The sequence below is a fragment of the Molothrus ater genome, chromosome 14 (assembly GCF_012460135.2).
Source record: "Molothrus ater isolate BHLD 08-10-18 breed brown headed cowbird chromosome 14, BPBGC_Mater_1.1, whole genome shotgun sequence".
In the NCBI taxonomy this organism is placed as follows: Eukaryota; Metazoa; Chordata; class Aves; order Passeriformes; family Icteridae; genus Molothrus; species Molothrus ater.
Genome location: NC_050491.2, coordinates 10,142,232 through 10,165,022, shown reverse-complemented (window position 1 = coordinate 10,165,022; position 22,791 = coordinate 10,142,232). Strand labels below are relative to the sequence as shown.

Genomic DNA, 22,791 nt, shown 5'->3' with positions numbered 1-22,791 from the left:
AGGTGCAGTGACACTAACAAGCCCACTGTCTGTAGCACCATTTCCAGGGTCAGGAGGGTCCCAAGGATGTTGCTGGTGGGGGTAAGAAAACTGGTTCCACAGAGAAGGTCACACACAGCTAAAATGGGAGGATGAGAGCAGGCCATGGAAATGCAGATTACTTAAAGGTTACAAAACCTGAGAACAACTCCCATGACAGCTAATGACTTTGTGCTCAAACTCCAGACCCATTAGGGTAAAACACCAACAACATTTCTTGAAAATAAACCCTTGAAGCTTTAAGAAAGCTTTGATCAGAAGATGTGAAGTACAAAAGTGAACATCTGATTGTCACAGGATCTTGTTTACCTCTTTTGGGAGGCGGGGGAGACACTAGTTTGGGATGTTTGCAGTGGTAATGATGAAATTACAAACCCAATTGTAGCTACTTACTCGGTCATAGCAGAGAAGTGTGGAGAAATTGGGTGTTTTCTGCTGATGCACCAGTTCAACAAAGTGAGCACAGTAAACTGCATCAATTGCCGAAAAAATGCAGCGAGGAAATATACACAACTGTAAAAATTTGGTGATAGTCTCATTTTTGGTAGATTCTTCAAAAAACAAAAGTTGAGAAGGGAAAAAAGAAAAGAAAAATAAAGTAAATTAATGCTTTATCATTCAGCTACTCTCTTCCAGAAGTTCAGTATGACAGATCCATACTCTGGTGTTTGATTTCAGACACATCCTTGGCATTGATCAGAAAAGGTCAATAGAAGTGCAGTTGTTTGAGGGTGGGGAAAGAATAGCAGGGTGGAAGTAGCAAATGTTTATTTCTTATTAGAAAAATTCTTCTTTCACATAATGGGGCTAAAAACAGGTTATGGGAAAGCTTCAGTAAACTTCTCCACCTGCTCAAATTGTGCACAGCTGCAAAGCAAACACCACCTGCTATTTCCCTAGAACACCTTCTTTAATCTTTCTGCATGGGGCTGAATTTTAGTTTGGCCTCCTTCTAAACTGAAGAACATGGTGTCTCTATAATCCATTATTAATCATTTTTCCAATTAATCAAACACATAGAGCAATGTAAAGAATGGCCTTCAATAAACCACCATCCCAATACACACACGTTTTGTGAAAGTTTCATTCTACTACTGAGTGAAAGACTGCACTGTATCAAGTTCAAGAGTTAGCTGTTTCTGTTTGACCAACCACAGGCTGGCAAACTCAAAGCCTAACACATACCCAAACTAGTCCCATGGCAACAATGAGCATAAAAACAAGTTGAGAGGAATGTACAGCATGAAGGCAAGGTCAGAGGGAAATACAGAACTAAAGACTGCAGTGAATGCCTTCAAAGGAAGAAGAGTCATGATCCTCACAAGGGCCACTGCTGGTTTTGCACAGTCATGATACCCAGGGTTTACTTGCTTCAGTTTTGCGATGCTCATGGAATAAAGTTTGCTCAAGAAAGGACTGTTAAAACTTGATGTTGACTTTGTTTAATTTTAGTATCTACCCCTCAAAGATTATAACAAACATTTGGTCCCTAAAAAAAAGAAAAAATCTGTCAAGGAAACACAGTTCATAGGACAATCAAGTGTGTGTTGCTTCAGAAGTGTACAAACAAAGCAAGTCAACAGCCAGTCAGAACAGGTACTCTCCAATTGCTATAGCTACCAGGTTACTCTGCCAAAAATTAACCTATTCTCAAGGGTACAAACACTACCAAAAGTTTGTAGACAGGAAGCCAGTCTTAAAAAAATAAATTAAATATCAGTTATTTAAAAAATAATAATAAACCCTACTACTACAGTGGATGTGCTGTTCTAGTTGCTCATGTAGTGCAATTACAGATTACTTATTTTAATGGGCAAACTGCTGAAATAGTAAGCTTGTCTCTGGATACAGCTGGGAAACATCCTTCAGCTGAAGCCCAAGCACAAGAGCCAACAATAAGCTATTCCCAGTACCCCACAAAGAGTTACATGTACATCTATGTAAATTATTTTCTACACACTTTTGGGTGCTTCTTTAAGTAGACAAATCTACCAAGTCACCTCTAGACCAAGTTTTAATCAGGCAGTAACTTTTCAACCAGTAATTTCTTGTAGTTCATTTGCTACAGTACATTAAATACTTATAGGGAATAGTGTTTCTTCATTAAGCCAGTTGGATGGATCTTACATGAGTTGGACAACAAAACTCTTTTCCACTGGATTATGCTAGGCTTCTTGGGACAGACGAACTACTACTTCCAGTTACAAACTCAAAGTTCATCCAGAGAAGAAAACTGACCAGAGAAAAACATTTCAGATTAACCATACCAGCAGAGTTCACAAGCAACATGAAACATTACAGATGTTTTGTAAGAGAAAAGACTTGATTCTGCTTGCTGCATATCTGCTCTATAAAACATGTGCATGCTGTTTCACTGCATGGGGCTGTTAGGCTGGCACAACACTTATCTTGTCATTGGAATGGGGTTTATGCCACCACCCAAACCCTGGAACATTGTTCCTAATCACAGGACTCAAACAAAGTAAGTTAACTCAAACGAATCATTGAGACATTACATGCCTATTTTTTGTCCTGTAACAATTATACTAATTTAGCAGCATTCTAAATGCAGTTAGCAAGTACAAGCCAGCTTGCAATTACAAGTTTCCACTGAATTGGTCAATCTCTAACTTATTTTCTAAATTAGGGCAAAATTTAAAAGGTCTTGACATGACAAGAAACAAAAAAACTTCTCTATGAAATGCAATTACTCAGCATTTGCAAAGACACATCACATTCTAACAAAAATTATACCTTGCTATAAAAGACCTCAACATATAAAAAACCAAATTTTCAAATAAACATTAAGAGTATTAGTGCAAGGAAGTTCTGACAACTACAAAAACATCCACATCATTTCCTGTAGAGACACTTACTTGCCAGAAGCCAGTTATCTTTCTCTAGTTTCAGTCTCTGTAGAACCCTCTGCACATGCTCCAACTGCTTCTTCTCCTCTTCAAGAAGCTTGTCCTGCAGAGCTGTGCAACGTTCTTTTTCTTTCTTCTTTTTATTTGGAGGCTATAAAATGTCAGCAAAACTCATTCAGTATTATATCTAAACTTGCTATAGACAGAGCAATAAATTCCTGGTAATACTAAAGAATACTTGAAAAACTTTTCAGTCAAAAATGTTCTGCTCTAACAATCAACCGATGTTATGAACACTGGCTATAGTTAAGAGTGAACAGACAAACCATAGATACAGGTGTCTGAAAGAGATACTGCTTTCTGAAACTGATTTTTCAGTAATTTTCACTCAGTGGAGTCACTAGTACTTTTAACATGGGAACTGTGAAGGAAAGTCAATCCAAATTATGTTAATGTGGCAAGTCAGAATGAATTCACCAGGTGACAAAACTTCCCAGATCTAAACAAGCTTAATAGAATACTTCATTAAAAGAAACTCTTTCAAGGCTAGAAAGTTTAAATTGGACCACAAAATTATATCAACATACCATTTCCTGATTGTCATCTATGGCTTTCATCTGGACTTTAAGTTTATTGACTTCTCTGTCATAGCTGCTGTGTGGCACAGCAAGGTCATACATTGTTAAAGACCAGAATGTAGCATAAAACTGAGGGCTGATGTCATCCCAGACTTTAGGGAGGTGCAGAGAAATCACAGCTTCGTGAACAGGAGCCATCACCAACTCACATGATGTAATGTATTTGTGAACTTTGTGCTGCTGTTTATTTCCCTTCTCAGCTTTTTTTAGTTCATCATACTTGGACTGTGGATAAAAAAATAAAAAACTGTAATCTGTATATACAAAAATTAAATTTAATAATATAATTTAACTTTTCTACACAACATTTGCTTGTGAAATGTCAGTACATAAAACACTGAAGAACCTCATACAGAACTTTAGTCTTCATCCTCACTGGATGGATTTATCTTTCTTCACTGATGCTGCTACCTGTTGTTATAGTAACATATTATGCTACACCAAGTAAAAACTGCTCTCCATATCAAACTTTTTAGATGCAGGAACAAATTCATTTCTGACACTTCCTGAGGTAGCACACCATTTGGCAGCTGCAACACTTTCCTCCACAACAAAAATCCATCTAAAACACCTGCAGAAGAACTTACATCTTTGAGGGAAGAGGGAGGGAGAGAATTCCTACTGATAACCCAAAATATTCAAAGAAGTGACTTTATTAGCTATGACTCCTGTCAGTTGTGCAAGTTGACACATGGGCCACATTTCCTAAGAAAATTAAGGACAACCTGTCCCAGCCCACAGCTTCTATTTCTAACTCCACTAATAAAACTTTGCAAGTTTTATTTAGCCAACAAACTTTATCTGGAACCTGCCACCTGTACTGGTAACAGGTACCAGAGCAGCACTACGAGCAGACAAATGGAAGAATTGTACTCACTGAAATGTGGTGTGCATACATGGGTCTTGAGAGGAAAAATGCAGCATCATGAGGTGTGTGAAACTCATTACAGAGAACATCAATAGAAGGCACTCGCTTAATGTAATCCTCTGTGCTTAGATTGGATGCTAAAAACCCACCAAATTGTACCAGGGTATCATGGCACTGCAAAAGTAAAAAATACAAAAAGTTAGCAAACATTATTATTTTGTTCAACAATTAATTTAGGGAGAGTTTCAAAGCTTGCCTTTTTTCCTTTTTGTTTCTTGTAAAAAATGCTAACACCAAACAGTAGAGCAAAAAATTTCTCATCGGGGAAGAACAATAAAATAAAGAACCCCACCTAAAAAAAACCAGCAGAACTCAAGAACATTCTATTCTACCAGAATGGAATGCAATTAGTTCCTACTGCCTAAGGCAGCAACAGAATTATTTTTTAAAAAAAAGGAAGTTTCGCTAATAAAGTAAGATTAGAAAAACACAGTGGACACTTAAAAAATAAGAATTTAACTTTTTATGATAAAGGATGCTTTGCTCTTTTACTCAGAGGTCACTTGTCTATATAATATACTTTTAATACACCTATATATTTTAATAGAGCAATCCTGCAATTAGTTTTAAAAATCCTATGTACTTGTATTTATTGTTCTAGATTCTCATAAATAATTTTGTTACTTATGTGCTGAATCTTCACATATTGTGCTGATACACTAGAAGTGAACCTCATAAATACAGGTGTTTTCACTTGCCTGATCATACAGTTTTCCCACCAGCTTCAGATGTTTTTCCCCTCCTTCTTGAAAGACAACACCATTTCTCTGTTGAGCCATAAGCAGGCACAGTGGGAGGGCAAGATCATGGTCCAATAATGCATCTTTTAATCTCTGAGATGATTTCTTTGTATTCCTGATTTGGCCAAAGTATCCACCCTGCACAGGACAGAAAAAGTTACCCAAGCTGGAAAACAGTGTATCAGGAATGGAATCTGTGTGAGCTGACTGCAGAATTACTGATGAATTAACAGCAGTAGAGTTTCCTGTCCAGCAGTAAAATTCTCTGGATCCTGTACTTCAATGCATGTGTAGAAGAATCAGCAACTAACCAGTCTTGCCTGCTTTAATCAGTTTTTGCTGTTCCCCCTGAGGAGGCCTGAGCCTGCAGCACATCCAAGCTCAGTGGCTGCTGGAATGCACAGGTCTGTCATGTAACACTCTCCTGAATATGAGATGCTGTGATGCACAAGAACTAAGGTTCACATCTACACTGCTTTGGCTGCCTGTCTCAAGGCCTGTAAACTCAGAAGAGGGGGCAGCTCTGATAAAGCACACACCTTTCTCAGCTGTGCTGCCAGAGCTCTTGAACCAGAGTCTTTAGAACCACCACCAAAACGCAAGAGTTATTATTAAATTTAACACAAGCTCACCTCAGCTTTCAGCTGTTCTCCACCAGTCATGGCTTCCAACTGCTCCATGGTCATTTCTTCAGTAATTTCTATCCCTGCCATTTTCTGCACTACCTCTTTTAAAATAAGCAAATCAAAGCTGCAAAGAAAACAGAAAAGTGGAGTAAAAACAAGACTATTTGTTTAAGAACCAGAAGCTATGACATTCAATACATATTACAAAAGCAGCACCACAATGAGTGTTAAACAACATTTTCATTCTTTTTTCAAGAAGAAACTGGTATGTCAAGCACAAGGATTTCTTTATTGCAAGTAAAAAATTTGTACTTAAAAGTAATGCAGTCATTCAACAGTTGGATTTGAAGATGGTAGTGAATGTGGTGCTATTAAGTATCAACAGATTAATCAAAGTTTATTGTTCCCTTTTGTTGCTTTCCATGTTTCAAACTGTATCTATATAGTTATTTCATGAGTATTTTATATTTTGTTAAGGGTTTCTAGAACAGTACACAGCTTTAGAAATGTACTGGCAAAGTTAGTCTGGAGAGGTTACTTGGAAACATGGAAAACATCCTATTTTTACTTGAAACACAGTAAAAAAACCCACAGAATGTATAAAACATTCCAATAACCATCCTGCCTAGAGACAAGGTTTTACTTCCTGCTCTGAACTCCATTAAGGACAATGATTTTTACTCAACAGAAGTATAGTTAATTATATCCCAATCACAGAAAGCAGAAATGTTTTCCAGTTAACTTCCAGAAAGTTGTGTGACTAACTTATAAAATCATTTACCCATGCCTTGCGAAGCAAAGTTTCACCTTTAACTAATTCATATGGCTTATATTTTTGTTTGCTGTTCCAACAACCATAAATATGTTTTCTGTCTAGGAACTGTGCAATAACAGCATAAGCTCCAATACCTGAATATTGCAGTCCTATGAAACTGGCTATACCAGAAAATCCATTTCATTTTTATGATCCCAAGTACTACACTGGCTTTTTTTCCCCAAAATACTTACAGTTGTGATTTTGAGGAAAGACAATAAACATTACTTACCCTTCCTCTGTAGCTCAATGTGATTGCCATCATCAGAACAAAATGTAGGGACAGAGGAGCATATGAGACTGAATGTCTACATTGCAGGGAAGGGGAAAAAACTACATTTCTCAACATAACTACCCTAAAATAACATGCTGTGTTATCACCAAGGTGCCTTTCAGTAGCCATATGGGGATTTCTAATAGAAAAAGGTTGATACTCACCTATGTGATAAAATTAAAATTAAATAAGTAAATGAAACAATAATACTAAGTGATGACAATGGAAAGACAAAAGGAAAAGTCTAATTGGAAACTTTGTTTTGAGTTATGATTGACATTGACACATGAAGAAGCAATTGAATTACCACTAAATAAACTGGATAAAGTATTTAAATAATATTAAAATGTTAAGAGCCATCCCTGCAGAGAAGACATTAAGAGAAAAGAAAAACTGTAACAGTCACACTGCTTTATATAATGGATACTTATTTTTTAAATAATGTACAATAATGTGTATGATGAAATAACACACTGGAAGGTTTTTTCCCCTATGTGGGTTAGCCGTTAAGAAAACTATTAAAATAAGTTAAAGATGAAAAATCAGTGCTTCAAGAATGTCACAGCTATACAATTAGAGGAAAAGCAATGTACTAAAGAGTGTATCATTCTTTCTTTCTGCTATTTAACCTTCCCAGTGCTCTGAATGGAGTTTGCCACTGCTAGAGCAACAACTATAATTGAGTGCCTGTGTATCAGCAAACACCTAAATAATACTTCCTATAAACTGAGTTTATAAGGATCCATTGTGCAATACTTGCCTTTTGCCAGCTTTCAGCTGGTTGGCTACATACTGCAGGAGGCCTGCGAGTTCAATTGGGTATTTTCGGAAAACGGCACCACAAAAACTTGCCAGACCTAAAGCAAAGACAAACAGCTATGACTGCACCTGTGTATTAAACAAACATTAACAAACTGCATATGGCATCTTAGCAATACATGCATTTCTGGAACACAAAGGGGAAAAAAATTCCTATTGATTAAACTTGACAGCCCTCCATGTTGCTTAAAATATTAGCCAGTAGGTGCAAGTGAAATATTGATCATAATGATCGATGGTTGAATAGATCATGGGGGAGGTGAAATATTTTAAACATTATTGTAATAAATAAAACAAGAATACTAACTCTGCAGCCAGCTTGAGATTGTAGTGTCATCATGCTTCATTCTCTCCTTCTCAGGGTTTGCCAATGCTTCAATGATACAATCTTTAGTGGAGTTAACGAGAGTATTTTTCCTCAACTTACAAACACAAAAGTTACAAGGACTTGCTTTTCTGGCTTTTGTAATATATGAACACAATATATAAGTACAGCAATCACTAACATAACTATGGTTTGAAAAATATAAAACCATGAAATAGTAACCTAAAAGCAGTATTTACTTCACTATTTACAAGATCACTATGCCTCAGGATTGAAAGTAGTAAAAACAAAGAATAATTTTCATAGTGTGAAAGAATAATAGAGAGGGTTCCATGACCCACTACACGCGCAAAGGTATTTGTAAGCTTCATGAAGATTTTCAGCAAAAAGCAGCAAGAAGAGAAAACAGAGGCACTATTTACTCACAGATAACATATTCAATCAATAAGTGATGCAGTAATTTAAATCAAAGGATACATGCCAAGACATCATAGTTCAGGGAAGTGAGGTATTTCAGCGAATCAACAACCGGAGTTATCAAGTTATCATATTTTTGTATTTGTGATAAAATCTGCAAGGTACAACAGACATTCAGCTGAACAGGGACAGTATTCCTTATCTTTCACATAATAAAAGCATTTAACAATACTTGTCTTCAAAACCTACAGAAAACATGCTTAAAATTAATTTTTTCAAAGGTCCTAAACAACTGTCAAAGTAAATAGGCAAGCTCATAAACCTAGTAGTACCTTAAAGATACCAGTGGAACATGTCTCTAACATGTAAAAACAATTCCTTATAATTTCTCTTTCCAATTATTAGCAAATAAAATAACAAAAACATTTTGTCCTAATATTTCTTAAGAATCCTAAACCTTAGCAGCAGGATTTCCTGTTGCTACATACAGTAACAAAAGACTATTAAAAAAAAAAACAAACCAGTGCCATGAAGCTAGGTCATGAAAGACTACAAGTAAACTGCATTAATCAAGTTCTAGGAGGTTCTCTTTGGTACATGACACAGATGTGTGTACACTGCAGCAGTAATTTCTTCAAGTACAATCTAAAAGCAGGTTAATCCATACTCTTAGGTCACATTTGTGAATAAGGTGGAGGCCCATCAACACATTTTTACACCTCTCCAGCACTCTGTAGCACTAAGCAATCATAAAAATCCTTCCCAACTTCGTAAGTGTATTTCAGACTTCAAAGCTTTAAGTTTTCTTCTAAATGGAAGACTCTGATCTTTCTCCACCCTACTCATAGACAGCTGTCAGAGCAACTTAACCTGAACTTGCATTTTGCATAATGTGATCAGCAATCCCTGTACCTGAGATCCACCTTTGCTATCTCAAATTAATTTTTTTCTGCAGTTGGTTATTCAAGACATGTTTGCACATTTAATATGTCACTAATTTTTTTTAAGTCATATTTAGTATCTTACTATGTGCACTATTAAAAAACTACTATATTTTAAAATTTGCATAAAAAGTAAAAAATACTGAAATTAGAACTGCAGGCCCCTTTCTGAGCTTCAATTATCTGTTGTCAGGATGAGCATTAAATACATGTAATTACATACATAATCAAATAAAATTGTAGGATTGCTGTGGCTGAGCTTCCCAATTTGTCTTCCAGAGGGTTTCACATTTTCCTTAGTTAAACGCCTGTAAAAGAAGACACAGTTTATTACAAAAGACAAGCTAGAAGAGTATTAAAACAATAGGTCAGTTTCAGTGAAGAAACATCTTTGTTAGTCTCAGAGACTAAATTCTGACTAGCAAATGTGTTTTCAAGACATCTCAGCATAGAGATGCTAATCCATTGAAAACTGGAAATTGAGAAATCCTCCAAGATGCAGAAAGTACAACCAGTCCAGCTGTCCCTCTGTTACTATGGACCATATTCTAGCTTCAACTTTGAACGTTTCAGAAGTTGTCCGTGAAACCTGTAGCACATACACCAAACTACCATGTGATGCTGTTAGTTGCTACTGGAAATTTAGCTTAGCCACAGATCAGTCATTTTTTGTTGCATTCAGTTCACTGAAAAACAGTATTTCTTTCTGTTACAGCTCCACTGTCAGCATTTCCTACTGAAGATTTGAGCTCAGCCTGAAACCTGAAGTTGACAGTAGATTATACACAGAGCTGTTGACCTTCAACAGCTGACAGCACCGTGGTTTACCTGCACAACTGAAATCCATTGTACAGGGGAAGGGGGGAAAGGTTTATGGTGTCTACAGCAAGTCAGAAGGGAATCAAAACAGTTTTTCTAGCTTTCACAGCTCTGAGTGCAAAGTCTTTTACCCAGAAACAATTAGTGTCTTGCCTATATGGAAGGGTTCTGATTATCCACATTGTAACACCACACCATCTGCTTTTGGCAAATGGAGAACCTAATTCCCTGATGGTGACATCAAATGTGAGGTAAATCTGGAATTGCTGTGAGCCCACTTGAGGGTGAGAATAAATCATTCTGTTCAACTCACTGCCATACATTCAAATCTACAGAGAACATGACAAGATTCTTGAGACTCTTTGGAGGAGAGCCTCCACACCTAGAGGAAATATGTAGCACTTGTACATGTCATAAGCAAAGCAATTTATCAAAAACTTTACCCATGGAAAAGGTTTTAAGTCATTTAATGGGACATTTTTCAGAGATTATACACCCTTATTGGTGACAAATTTGTCACCGATAATTTTTTGGTTTTTAACCACAATACATTAAATGCTTTATGAACAAGAACTATTTGGGAAATTACTAAGTCATTAGACAGGGAATGTATTTGTCAAGTTTTTTTTTCTCCAGCTGGTGATATGCAATAGACTGTACTACAGCTCATAATTATTTATGGGAATTGACTACTTACTTCATGATGTATTTGGCTCTGTCTATGGTTTGGGCTTTAACTTTCACAAGCAGTGGGTGACTGTTGTATGTTTCATTCTTCCATTGCCCATAGAGGCGGTACCTGGAAACGTTACACAGGAAAAGGAATTTCAGAACTGACAATTCAGCAGCACATTCCAAAGGATGGAAACAAATCGTTCTACTCACCGATACTGGTATGGAAAGGTTTTGAACATTCCCCATAATTCCTCAGACATGCATGCATTGCAGTCCATCAAGGAAAGAGATGGAAGCAAGACTTGATCAGTAATACTCAACAAACAGCTGAACAGTGTTTCCTGGGATAAAGACAAAACCCAAGGTAACTATCAGGAAGTGCCCCAGAAGCAGCGTTATACATGCAGTGCACAGATATACAAATGGAAAATGTGCTAAAAAAACAAGTACACCACAAGATTAAGACTTCCAGAACAAAAATCTAACAGGACCTAAAAATATCTCCCATCGTAAATAATTCAGTAAATAATTTATGGACTACAGATACTGTCAATATTTTGTCTGCCTATACTATATAAGATACTAGAACAAAGCTGCTGAAATCTTCAGCAGGTTGCACTCATTTTTGAATCAAACCATTAAAAAATGGATATTGTGTGGACTTGCATGAAGTGCAACACAGGAAAAAAATCATTTTGGCAACTGCCTTCAATATATTAAGGTATTCCTCATCTTTACTTCCATTTTCAAAATTTCAGATAAAAGCCCGGAAGTGTTATACATGTTCATAATACATATTTCCAATTTCCATGTTTTCAGTATCCTACCACCCTCAAACTTTCTTAAACTTTTCTCTTTTCCACTGAGCTATTTTAGAATAGCTATAACGGCAATGAAAAACAACCAAAACAAAACACAAAACCCAAAAGGGATTTCCTCTGCAATAATTCAGGAAATCAGTATTAGTGAGAAAGAGGAACAAGTAACAATGAAAACTGCAGAAACTTCATATTGAAAACCCACTTGCTGATTTAAAAAAAAAAACCCAAACACTTGTCTTTGTAAGTTGGATTTCTACTGAACACTTGGATTTCATTGTGAACAATTTTGATAATAATTAGAAAATTCTGAAGTAAACAAATTAGGCAATTAAAGAAAAAAATCATTGTACCAATAAACATCTCTCCTGCTTCCAATATGTCTTTTCTCTATGCTTTTCCCCACCATGAAGTGTATTTATAGAATAAATAGCTGGAGGATTTCCAGCTCAGTCCAAGCAAATAAGTAGTAAAATGCACATTTGGTCACCATTACAATCTTGCATAAAAACACCTTCCTCCAAAACTCACCATTTTCTCTTTATCTTCCTGTTTGCTTCCATCAGACTGAAACTGTAAAAAGACAAGCATGTTAATTGTAGCACAGTTAATGTAACAGTTACAGTTTCAGAAAAGAGTTATCACAGCAAAAGCATAAACCTGAAGGGCCAAGCATTCCTTAAGTGTTTAATTTGCCATATCTGCCAGCATTAAAGTTTTTTTAAATAGAAATTCAAATGCATGGATGAAACATTCCTTACATTTAGAGAGGCTTTGTACAATTTTGTCCAAAAAGAAATAATAGCTAGAGATACAAGGAAATTTGCTATTACATGTGAAATATTGAATTTTCTTACTGGAGAGGAAAAAAATGCCTAAGCATTCACCTTCTACCTAAAAAATCTGAAGACTTCCAATGCAGTTACCAACAGCCATAGATTATTTCCCCCATCTTTCTCTCACAGGAACACCCTCTTAAGCTTTTAGCCTTCATTATTAAATTACTTTTTCTTTCTGCTTGCTCCATTCACCATGAAAAGCATATTAAGCTATCACACCAGTAAGTGCACAATTATTTTAAAGGTACACTTTAGCATGAAAGCTGCAGTGCAATGTTAGTAGTCTAACTTTTTAACTACTGTATGGGTTAACTTAGAGCCAAATTACCTTCAGTTACAAGTATTTCTACTGTGTGTTAAATGTAGTTTCACAACTAGAACATGCTGATGGCAACAATGCATTAAAAATAACTTTCCCTATGTTACCTTAACCACTCTGTCACTGACGAATTTCTTCACAGTTCCAACCTAGAGCAAATAGCTAAAATGTTGCTCATTCTTGTCAGAAATACATTAAACTGTCATATAAGTATATTTACAGTAAACCTGCACAAGAGATTCCTATACCCACTTAATGTCCATCCCAGTGTACATATCCTCAGTAACAGGGCTTTCTCACAAACCTTCAATATTTCAATTACAAAGTAGTCCTAAGAGTCTGCTGACAGCAATAAAATGCATTAGTCCCTTAAAATTGTAATTTCCCACTTAACTGCACTGTCAGTGCAAAATAGCTATCACTAAAGTGTTATCAGTCTTTTTACTGGCCAGCAAGAAATGAGCATGCTATGAAATCAGATTATTTACCACTGGGAAATCTTACCATTCTGGATGAGAAGATGCCAAGAAATTATACAGAGATATGGAAGTAGGGAAATAGGTGAAGCCTTCCCTGATTTTATTACAAAGACTACATGGAACCCAAAGTTATTGTAGGTCTCTAACCCTATCACAGCGTCCTGGAACCTAACAAGAATAAATTCTCTTGACAAAATCAGCTATTTTGAACAAAAATATCTTCAATCCCAAGAATTATCTGTGTTCTTAGCTCTGCATCATCAAGTACAGCTGGACATGAAAGCCTCCCCCTCAGATGGTATACAAATTATGAGTATTTCAATATTTGTTAGTTGCAGTTGAAATAAAAATATTCTTAAGAAAAAAAAAGTTATAAACTAGAAAACTTCCCCTCTAGTACCACTTAGATCAATCAACCTCTCCAATTTCCTGTCATAAGTTAAAATAAAATGCTGGGCAACAAAGCCCCTGGTTTTTAAGTTTTGAGGAGGTGGACTGGTTGTTCATTGATAATAGCAATTTAAAAATTATTTATTCCAAAGTTTCTCTGAGCTGCTGTTTAAAAAAAAATTAAACCCCCTATTGTTGACTTGAGAATAAACCAGAAACTGTCAGGTAAATGGCAAACTGCCAGAAAAGCAGCAGAACAACTCATTAGCCTCAATCTGAACTAATGAGTACATTTTAATGGAGTTCAGAATATAAATTCAACTTTCAGCCTTCTGAAACAGGTTATACTGCCAATCCTTCAACAGACACATGGTCAAAGACAGTAACCCATCTCAAGAGATCAGTTAATTTCTGAAGTTGGCAACTTGAAGTGATTTCCACATCAAACGCATCCTTAGCAGCATCTAAAGATTTGTCACTGACACAAGATCAATACCAGCAGCATTTTAACTAGGCAGAACAGGGGAAAAAAATGAAGTAAAAGGATGCAACATCCCCTGTTTCCCAAGTAACCTAACAGCTGGAACAGAAAGTTGAAATTATTTGTACTGCACGTATATTAGCTCATCAGTCCTTGCTGACTACATTGTTGCTGTAATAATGTAAATGACTTCCAGACATCAGTACTATATGTCTGTTGGGTTTTTTACTTATACACACAGATAATATTTTAAAATATGAATACCATAACAGGAAATTAAACATCACTACATATCTGTGGTTATAAACCTAAAGTGCCTTAAGTTGTTCATAAAGATGTTTATAGATCATAAAACTGATCAAAAATTAAAATAAGATTCTCCAAGTTTGTCCTTAGTCAAGATCATATTCTGTTTCAGCATTTGAATATCACACAATTGGCAAGACAAGCATTTTTTGACATCAGAGTAATTGGTATTTTTCATGTTTTGACCAGCTATTATGTCATACCAACCTCTTTCATAAATGCTTTTCCAAGGCGCACTACTTTTGCAAATAGAATAGGATCGTGGGACAGATGAGGACCAAGGTAACAAAGCATGTTGAACACTTCCTTTCTCAATTCCTCAAAGCTCTCTGCTTGTTTTGGTGCTCTCTTGTTTGGCAAAGAGGAAATTGGTGACCCTTTAGCTCCTTTAGGTACACCAACTCTGAAAAATAAAATGTGCAGCATTCCACATGAAATAGAAAACTTTAGAAATGTATTTATTATTAGGCTGTAAAGAAATTGTTTTTCCCCTGTGCAGCAGCAGAATTGTGGCTGTCCCTTTACCTGCGGTACAGAGGCTCAATGGTCACGTGGACGAGCTGGCAAAGCGCGATGGCGATCGGCTTGTGCGAAGTAGAGTAAAACGGAGGCATCTGATCCATAATGCTTTGTGCATGGTGCCAATCACCAATTTTTAATAAGGCTTCCAATAAGCCAAGTTTTTGATTATCAGGAGGCTGCAAGATAATAAAGAAAAAGCGTGTTCATAAAGTCTCCATAATACTTCTCCTCAAGCAGCTGCAATCCACAGCTAGAGGAAAAAGCCTTGGATATCAACCCTGTAATAAAAACACACGCAAAATAAAACTTTGCTAGACATTTAGACAGTAAGAAAACTTCAAAAGAAGTTATAAACCAATCCATGTAGAATTTAACATCTAGATCAAAGAAAAAGTCAAAAATAAAACAGAAATTTATGAAGTTGTCTGATGTAGGTCTGATCACGTATTTTTTCAAACTGTCAAAATCTATTGCAGCTTATTTCCTTACAGGACAATTTAAGAACAATGCAACTTGAGAATCCTTTATACTGTGTGTTTTTCTGAGTTTAAAAAGACAAACTTCTCTTGCAAAAGCAGATTAGAATAAAAAAAAAAGCTAAGCCACACTCAAACCCTTTCTCCATCCTACTGTGCCTGTACAGTAAGTGTCACATTAGCACCTATTCTAGGAGACTCTAGACTTAAGTGCAAGTCTATACAAAGTTTTTCCAAAATTCCCTTTGCAAAACAGGCATAAGAGGAAACAGGACTCTAAGGTCATGCCTTGAAGCACTTTTCCAGGGGCATGGTATTGATATATTTTCTTGTTATAAATTGGTTTTCCCTGGCCCCCAAGGTAAAAGTCTATTTGTAAGTGACTAACAGTAAGGAAAACTAGCTGTAAGTAACTACAAGCCCAAGATGATGTTTACAGCCAGGGAAGGAAGATTACAAGTCTAGGACAAAATGGTTTTATTATTTTAAAGCAAAGTATAATTTTATTTAAACCACACAAGCAGAGAAGGCAGACTGACAAGAACAGTAATTGCTTACAAAACAGACACTCCTTTGTTTCTACAGTTTGCATGGTTTTAGTGGTTTTTTTTTCCTTTTTAAAACTTTAACACTAGCAAATATTTTTCTGATAGTTTTGAAAATAGAAAACAGCACAGCACATGGTAACATGCACAGGAAAGCTCCACAGCAAAGCCAAGTCAGGTCTTTACTCATGCTGAACCTATGGAGCTCACACGCTGCTTGACTTTTGGGTAAGCAAGTTCTGACATGAGCCAAAAGCCAAGACATGTCTGGCACAGAGGGGTCAGTCTGGAACTGCTGTCAAACCCACTCCTGCTGCCCACACTCTGAGCTGTCTGCATGTCCTATCACAGTTATGGCAAATGCACCTTAAAAGACAAAAGCAGGCAGCACATTTGTCAAGACTAAATTATTCATATTAGAGTCATTAGATAATGAATTTTAACCACACAGAATAAGCACGTTGTGGCTCTAAAAAAGAGTCAGGTCAATACTTTGTAAACACTGCTTTCCTTATGCAGGCATTTATTCCATGATACTGTATCAAAAATAGAACATGAAATGATGTGCTGGATACTGTGCCTAAACTTAGGCTGACAACACCTTTCACATGTAGTTACTCCCCTAACTGCCATGAAGTGCACAGCTAAGCACATACAAAAGTACTTTTAACACAGAAAGAAGCTTTTTAAGAAACAGCATGCATTGCATAACAGTGTGTGCAGTCACAGAAATTGGTTTCTGTTAAGTACAGCTCTTAATTTTCCCATCACACAGGCATAGACTTTGTCATTTTAATCCTTCAGAAAAATGCTGCAGTTTCTGCTAAAGCTTAAAATTCCCTAGTTCTTAATTCTAAAGCTTAGTCATGAAAGCTGTCTTAATTCCTCTGACATGACTTGCAATGCATACACTCTGCATGTCCCATCAAGAGTTTATTTTTCCATCAGAAGAGGGTGGCAAGCACACTTCAGAAGATTCTGGGCAGCCCCATCTCACAGCAGAGAAGGTGGGCCAAAGCAACGTGGTGTAAGCAAAAGGGAGGGGATCAGAAATTTAAAGTGAGTGAAAGAAATAGGCAGCAGCTGTGGCTGCAGTTGAGAGTCAGAGGTCAGCAACTGTAGCAGGTGCCTGAGGGAAGAAAATGGAATTAGATTTTTCAAGCCAGGAAAGCAAAATGAAAGGAGAAAGGGAGGTCAGAGATTACCAGAATCAAGGTGGTGTAGAAGAAGTGGGAATTGGTAGACAAGCCAGATTGATAAGGAATACAGCAGGATACAGAAATTCAAGAACAGAAACCACCAAGACTGATAGATCCCTCCCCTCACTCCAGCATGCAACTTAAAAATGCATATATCAAGCATTTATTTTTCTTTTTTATGTTTTAAATAAGGTGTTTAAGAAGTACTTAAGCACTCAAATGAAGATAACAGAATAGCCTCTAAGAGATCAAATAACTTTGTTTCTTAAATAAGGCTTGGACACACTAAATCAAATTAGACCTAGGGGCAACATAAATCTGACTTAGTAGGACCTTAAATGAAGAGTTAAATTTACACATATGGAGATACAGGCTTAAAAGAAAGCACAGTGAGCAGTTACAAGTAGAAATCCTCAGTTATAAGCTTTTTCTACAATTCAGGATAATTATACCAACATCCCTAAGTCTGGCAATTCTTTATGTCCCAATTCTTGATTGAGAGAACTAACATCCTTATTTTTATGAAATCAACTAGGATTATGCTATCATGAATCCGAGAAGTGTAGCTGTTAAAGGCTGTGAAGTGCATAAATGCTGGGGCATACTTAGTGGAGCTGATACAACAAAAAGGGAAGGAAGAAATCAATTAGCCATAGAACCAAGAATATTTTATGTACAGAAATCCAGAACAAACCCCAAACCATGCATTTTTTGTACATTCAATATAATAGAAGTGTTATAAGACTAATAAAAGTCATCCAAGGAGCATGTAACTATTTTTCAAATAAATTTAAGTATGTTTTTATAACAATTGTTTTGTTTAATGTAATTCAAATAATATTACTGAAAAGATAGCTACTCAGTCACCTTTTCGGTTTTCTCCTCCTCTTTTTCCTTTTCTTTCTCCTTTTCCTCAGTCTTTTCAGATGATAAGACAACCATGGTAAGTTTTCTGACAATTTGTTTAGCTTCCACTATCTCTCGCTTGTGTTCCTCAATGATGGCATTATCCCCTGGTAGAAGCTGAAAAAACAGAACATTATAACTCAAAATTGAAGTGACCAACTCCTACTGTGGATCACCTGAGCTTGGAGAAGAACTTTGGCCTTTCTTGTTACTAATCTGACAGTGTTTCAGGGTACTGGCTTCTTTTCCTTGCTGCCAAACTGGGAATTACACTAATAGCAGACCATTCTGAAATCAAGGACTCATGAGAAATAATACCACTCTACTTCTTCACAACCATTTGTTGTCTGTGACCCCCCTGCCCTCCAGTTTACCATCCAGCTATAGCTTTGTGGTGACAATTACACACAATTCATGATAAGATTAACACAACTCAGGGCCTTTAATCCAAGTGAATATTCAAAATATTGCTTATCTATAGGGAAGAAAAATTTAATCACCAAGAAAACCGGGTAACCTACTTAGCAACACACTCTCATTCCACATTTATTTTAAAGAAATAATAAATTTAAAGTGTACCTAATTTTTTATTTATGAGCAATGTGGATTAAACACATGTTATATATGTTCATTTAAAACCATCTTAAATAAAGTACCTAGTATGTAAAAAACCTCAGCACAGTCTTGTACTTAAGAATAATCAGGGCGAGGAATATAAACCTAAACTCAGTGATTAAAAGGTCAAGTTGTGAGACAAAAGAAAAACTCCTTTTCTGACAAAGCCAAACTTCAATTTAGCTCCTGAAACCAAAATGACACTTTCCCTGCAAGTAAGTAATCAACTTACTGCAGAGCCATGACCTCTTTGATGCACTCATCTCTTCTTCTAATGGTTTTAACCAGAGAAGATTTTTCTCGGTTTTTCTTTGCTCAAACTGATCACTGAAGGAGGAAAGAACTCCTCCATTTCACAGAAATAAGCTTCACCAAGAAGCAGCTAGTGTGGAACTTCAATGGGTAAATTGTATCTTTAGGATGCCACGCATTCTAGATGGCTGTGTGTATATACACACTGACTGAGAACAGTTTTTACAGGCTTGGAAGTCCAGGGAGGGCAGAGGTGGGGAGAACATTCTAAATATGAGTGATAATCCTGGCAGTGCTCTCCTATGGGAGCCACACAATGAACACCCCTCCAGACTCAACACCTACATGCTATTCAATAGAAACTTCCATAGCAAGTTAAATTAAACCTGAACTGAAAAGAGATTTAAAAAAATACACCACATCCAACATGCAGAGAGATCCTGGAATGAGACTGAGAATCACCACCATGCAGGTGAACAGTGCAGATGACTGCAGGGACCCTCGAGCCTGAGACTGGAATAAAACATGCCCATACCTGCACAAGTCTGAGCTGAGATTGCACAGGCAACTGTAACCCCAAGTTTGAGCATGTTTTGTAAGCTTACAAACATTCTCTTAAAAACAAGCTTTATCACCACACATTCCTCACTCCACACCAATTATCTGAGACATGCACTCCTACTCTTGCTCCACCCAACACATTTTCAGCCAAAATAATCCTATGAAGCCAGGGACAGTTATTGGCAAGTCAATATTGATCAGTTTGTGACTAAGGCTAGGAAATGCCACACAAATTAATGGCAGGACTACATTCCAAACCTTCCACAGATGTAACTATAACTCTTCCCTCAATTTCAGCGGAAGAGTTGAATCTTTAATTTCTTAAGACTATCCATGGATATTCTGAAATTAAAAATTCTTATATAATGTAAAATTTATTTGATAACTACAGCATTCTGTTAACCATTCATCAAACTGGAATGTTGGTTTATAAAGAAATAAGTCTCTGATTATATGTGAACACCTAAGTTCATTTCCTTCTTTCAACCTAATAAACGGTCAGAATTCTTGTAGAGAATGAGAGGCCTATTCAGGAACCTGCAAGCATTTTTAAAAAATAACCCTGCTATTAAACTAGAACAATGTTTGGAGCTGATTGTCCCAGCAGTTTTCTCAAAAACTGATCTTGTGAAGCAGAACTTGATGGGTCTAATTCCTAACAAAGGTTACTTAGGCATTTATCTCCAACTTCCTACTCTGCCAGAAGGTAGAAAATCTGGAGAATGTTACACAGATAATTCAAATAAAGTTTATCAGCATTTATACTTCAATGTGTCCTTATTTGAATATGTGGCATAAAGAAAGCACTGAAAATTTTAAGAATCACTAAATATTGTACACTTACAGGTATTACACAGAATATCATGAGCTTGAAAATTTAGAAACAGGATAAAGTATATCTGATTTTCTTCTTTTAAAATGTCCTTAGCTTTGGCATCTAGCAGCATAGTACTGTCACTTACATGAACATAAAGATCTTCCAAATCTATGAGATTATGTTGCAAAAGGACAGCAGCAACTCTGTATAAGGAGGAAGGGGTCTCACCACTTGGATCCTAAAATGGACAACATCAAAATATAAGAAAAAAGTAATCAGACCACAGCAGAAGATTATAAAACAGGAACCACTCAATTTCTGTTCAGATGAAACATATTAACCCACAGTTCTCCTTGTTACCATGTTATTTAACAGCTATCACTTCCAAGTCACTAGACTTTACTGTAATACACATTCAGTATTTTCAGAAACAAAACCTTTACCTTCACACCCTATGGTTCTTGTATGCAATTCCTAACTATGCATTAAAAAAAAAAAACCCTGAGTATTTTATCAAATATTAACCATAACTCTCCTGCAAACATGCTCCTCACTCCTGGGGATAAGTCCTGTTTATAATGTACAGTCCCTTTGTTCATGCCAGTCCTTACATAACTCTACAAGTTCAAGTGGAAGGTACCAAGATTGTTTTCAGCTCTTTTAAGAGAACATGAAGCATTCTCCTGTAAAATATGGTAAGAGACTCCCACTCAAAAAATGAAATTATTGCTTTCAATACCAGAATTTTTCAACTTAAAACCTAATTTCTATGTGTAAAAAAAAAAAAAAAACCCAAAGAAAACACAAAACAAAAAAAACCAAACAGCTGCAGAAAATCTGTTATTACTGACTGCAGTTCAACCACCAACCACAAAACCCAAGAACTAATAATGGAAGTACATTACCTGATAAAATTTGAATTTGAACCCAAGGATATGGCATAGAGTTTGAGGTTCACACATGTACATGTAAGACTCTATCAGTGGTACAAAGAAATCATCATACTCAGGCCTGCACTCATAGACTTCTAGGATGATATCCAAAACTCTGTTAGGATCAAGATTGAAACATCCTAGTGGAGAAGAAGAGAGCGGAAAAGCTTAATTTTCATCTTCACTCTGTTTCTAAAATACAAATGCAGTAACTTTTAAAATTAATTCTTTTCAGTTAAACTTGAATCTGATTTATCAGTAACAAAATAATCTGGATCACCTATAAATACAGCACCAATCATTTTGATTTGTCAAATATTGAACTACACAAAAACACTAAACAGGACTTCCAACCCAGATTACAGCAAAAGTAGAAATTAACAACTTAAAGGGAACATTTAATAGTTAAAAACCTGACCTCATCAACACCACAGGGCCAGCAAAAGTCATGAGCTGCTGCTTCTTCTCTTGTGCTACCACACATTCATTCAGTCACAAATCAGCCAGCTAGTAATTACTTTACAATCCAAAAGCTGTTCTGGTTTGAGCTAGACCCTGAACCTCCTGGTGGTCCTGCCCTGTCAGTTCAGCATTATTGCCAGCAAAGAGAGAAGAGTTTTTTTTTTATCAAAAGGGGAGCAAGCACTTTTTTAATAAAATGGCAGCACAGCCTTTTGCTCATTACTACACTGGCACCATATAAGACAGGCACTGGTGCAAACATCAATATATTGTAAAGAATTCTTTATTCAAAAAGGAAGTGTAAAACAAGGGTAATTACAGGTATTTCCTGTTTTATCACTCAACTTAGAAATATGGAAAAACCACTAAAAGAACTAGATAAAGGAAGAACATTTCCTACTTTGCATTTCTCTTCACGAGGAATCACTCATTCAGTATCTTCAAGAATAAAAGAATGCTCATGCATTGAACTGATATATTCAATAGTAAAAAGCATTACTTTGCTATGCTCCAATCTGCCTGACAAGCACATCTTCAAAAGATGTTAAAATCACAGCATGCATATCTAAGGCTACACCATAAATTCAGTATTTTAAGTTAAGTGTACCTACACAACATTCCCAAAATTCATTTTTCCACAGAAATGGGAACTTCAAGATACCATAATTCTATCCAAGCTGATCTACTTTATGTAGTCATAAGATCATAGAGGAAAACCAATGCTCATATTCTTTCAATAAATTCCTTACCTATTAAAGATTTGATATTTTCAAGGATTAAATCACTAGTGATATTTCCAGATAAGTCTTGACCCAATTCTGCAATAAGCTTTGCATAACCTTCATTCTCTTCTCTTAGCAAATTAAACTTCTGTTGCTTATAACTGCAAATAAAGAGAAATTAAATACTGTTGTGTAACATGCATCCAGTGAAGCTTACTTATGCTCTTA

At 36.2% G+C, this 22,791-nt stretch overlaps 1 protein-coding gene across 4 annotated transcripts in view; it reads right to left on the bottom strand.

Annotated features, from left to right (window-relative positions):
* The window catches only part of THOC2 (THO complex subunit 2), a 49,540-nt gene that overhangs the window by 14,681 nt on the left and 12,068 nt on the right, over positions 1 to 22,791 (bottom strand). For 2 of the 4 annotated variants that reach the window (XM_036401862.2, XM_036401863.2), the window contains exons 7-26: positions 22,591 to 22,724; positions 21,353 to 21,519; positions 20,593 to 20,685; positions 18,164 to 18,319; positions 15,080 to 15,252; positions 14,762 to 14,957; positions 13,006 to 13,047; positions 12,272 to 12,313; positions 11,133 to 11,263; positions 10,945 to 11,046; positions 9,652 to 9,736; positions 8,548 to 8,641; positions 8,053 to 8,133; positions 7,687 to 7,783; positions 5,845 to 5,962; positions 5,171 to 5,350; positions 4,422 to 4,586; positions 3,494 to 3,769; positions 2,916 to 3,057; positions 433 to 590 (exon numbers count right to left, since the gene is read on the bottom strand). In XM_036401862.2, the coding sequence (XP_036257755.1) occupies positions 433 to 590; positions 2,916 to 3,057; positions 3,494 to 3,769; positions 4,422 to 4,586; positions 5,171 to 5,350; positions 5,845 to 5,962; positions 7,687 to 7,783; positions 8,053 to 8,133; positions 8,548 to 8,641; positions 9,652 to 9,736; positions 10,945 to 11,046; positions 11,133 to 11,263; positions 12,272 to 12,313; positions 13,006 to 13,047; positions 14,762 to 14,957; positions 15,080 to 15,252; positions 18,164 to 18,319; positions 20,593 to 20,685; positions 21,353 to 21,519; positions 22,591 to 22,724 (2,632 nt within the window). The remainder of the gene's footprint in view (positions 1 to 432; positions 591 to 2,915; positions 3,058 to 3,493; positions 3,770 to 4,421; positions 4,587 to 5,170; positions 5,351 to 5,844; positions 5,963 to 7,686; positions 7,784 to 8,052; positions 8,134 to 8,547; positions 8,642 to 9,651; positions 9,737 to 10,944; positions 11,047 to 11,132; positions 11,264 to 12,271; positions 12,314 to 13,005; positions 13,048 to 14,761; positions 14,958 to 15,079; positions 15,253 to 18,163; positions 18,320 to 20,592; positions 20,686 to 21,352; positions 21,520 to 22,590; positions 22,725 to 22,791) is intronic. The other 2 variants (XM_036401864.2, XM_036401865.2) reach the window with 1 other exon arrangement.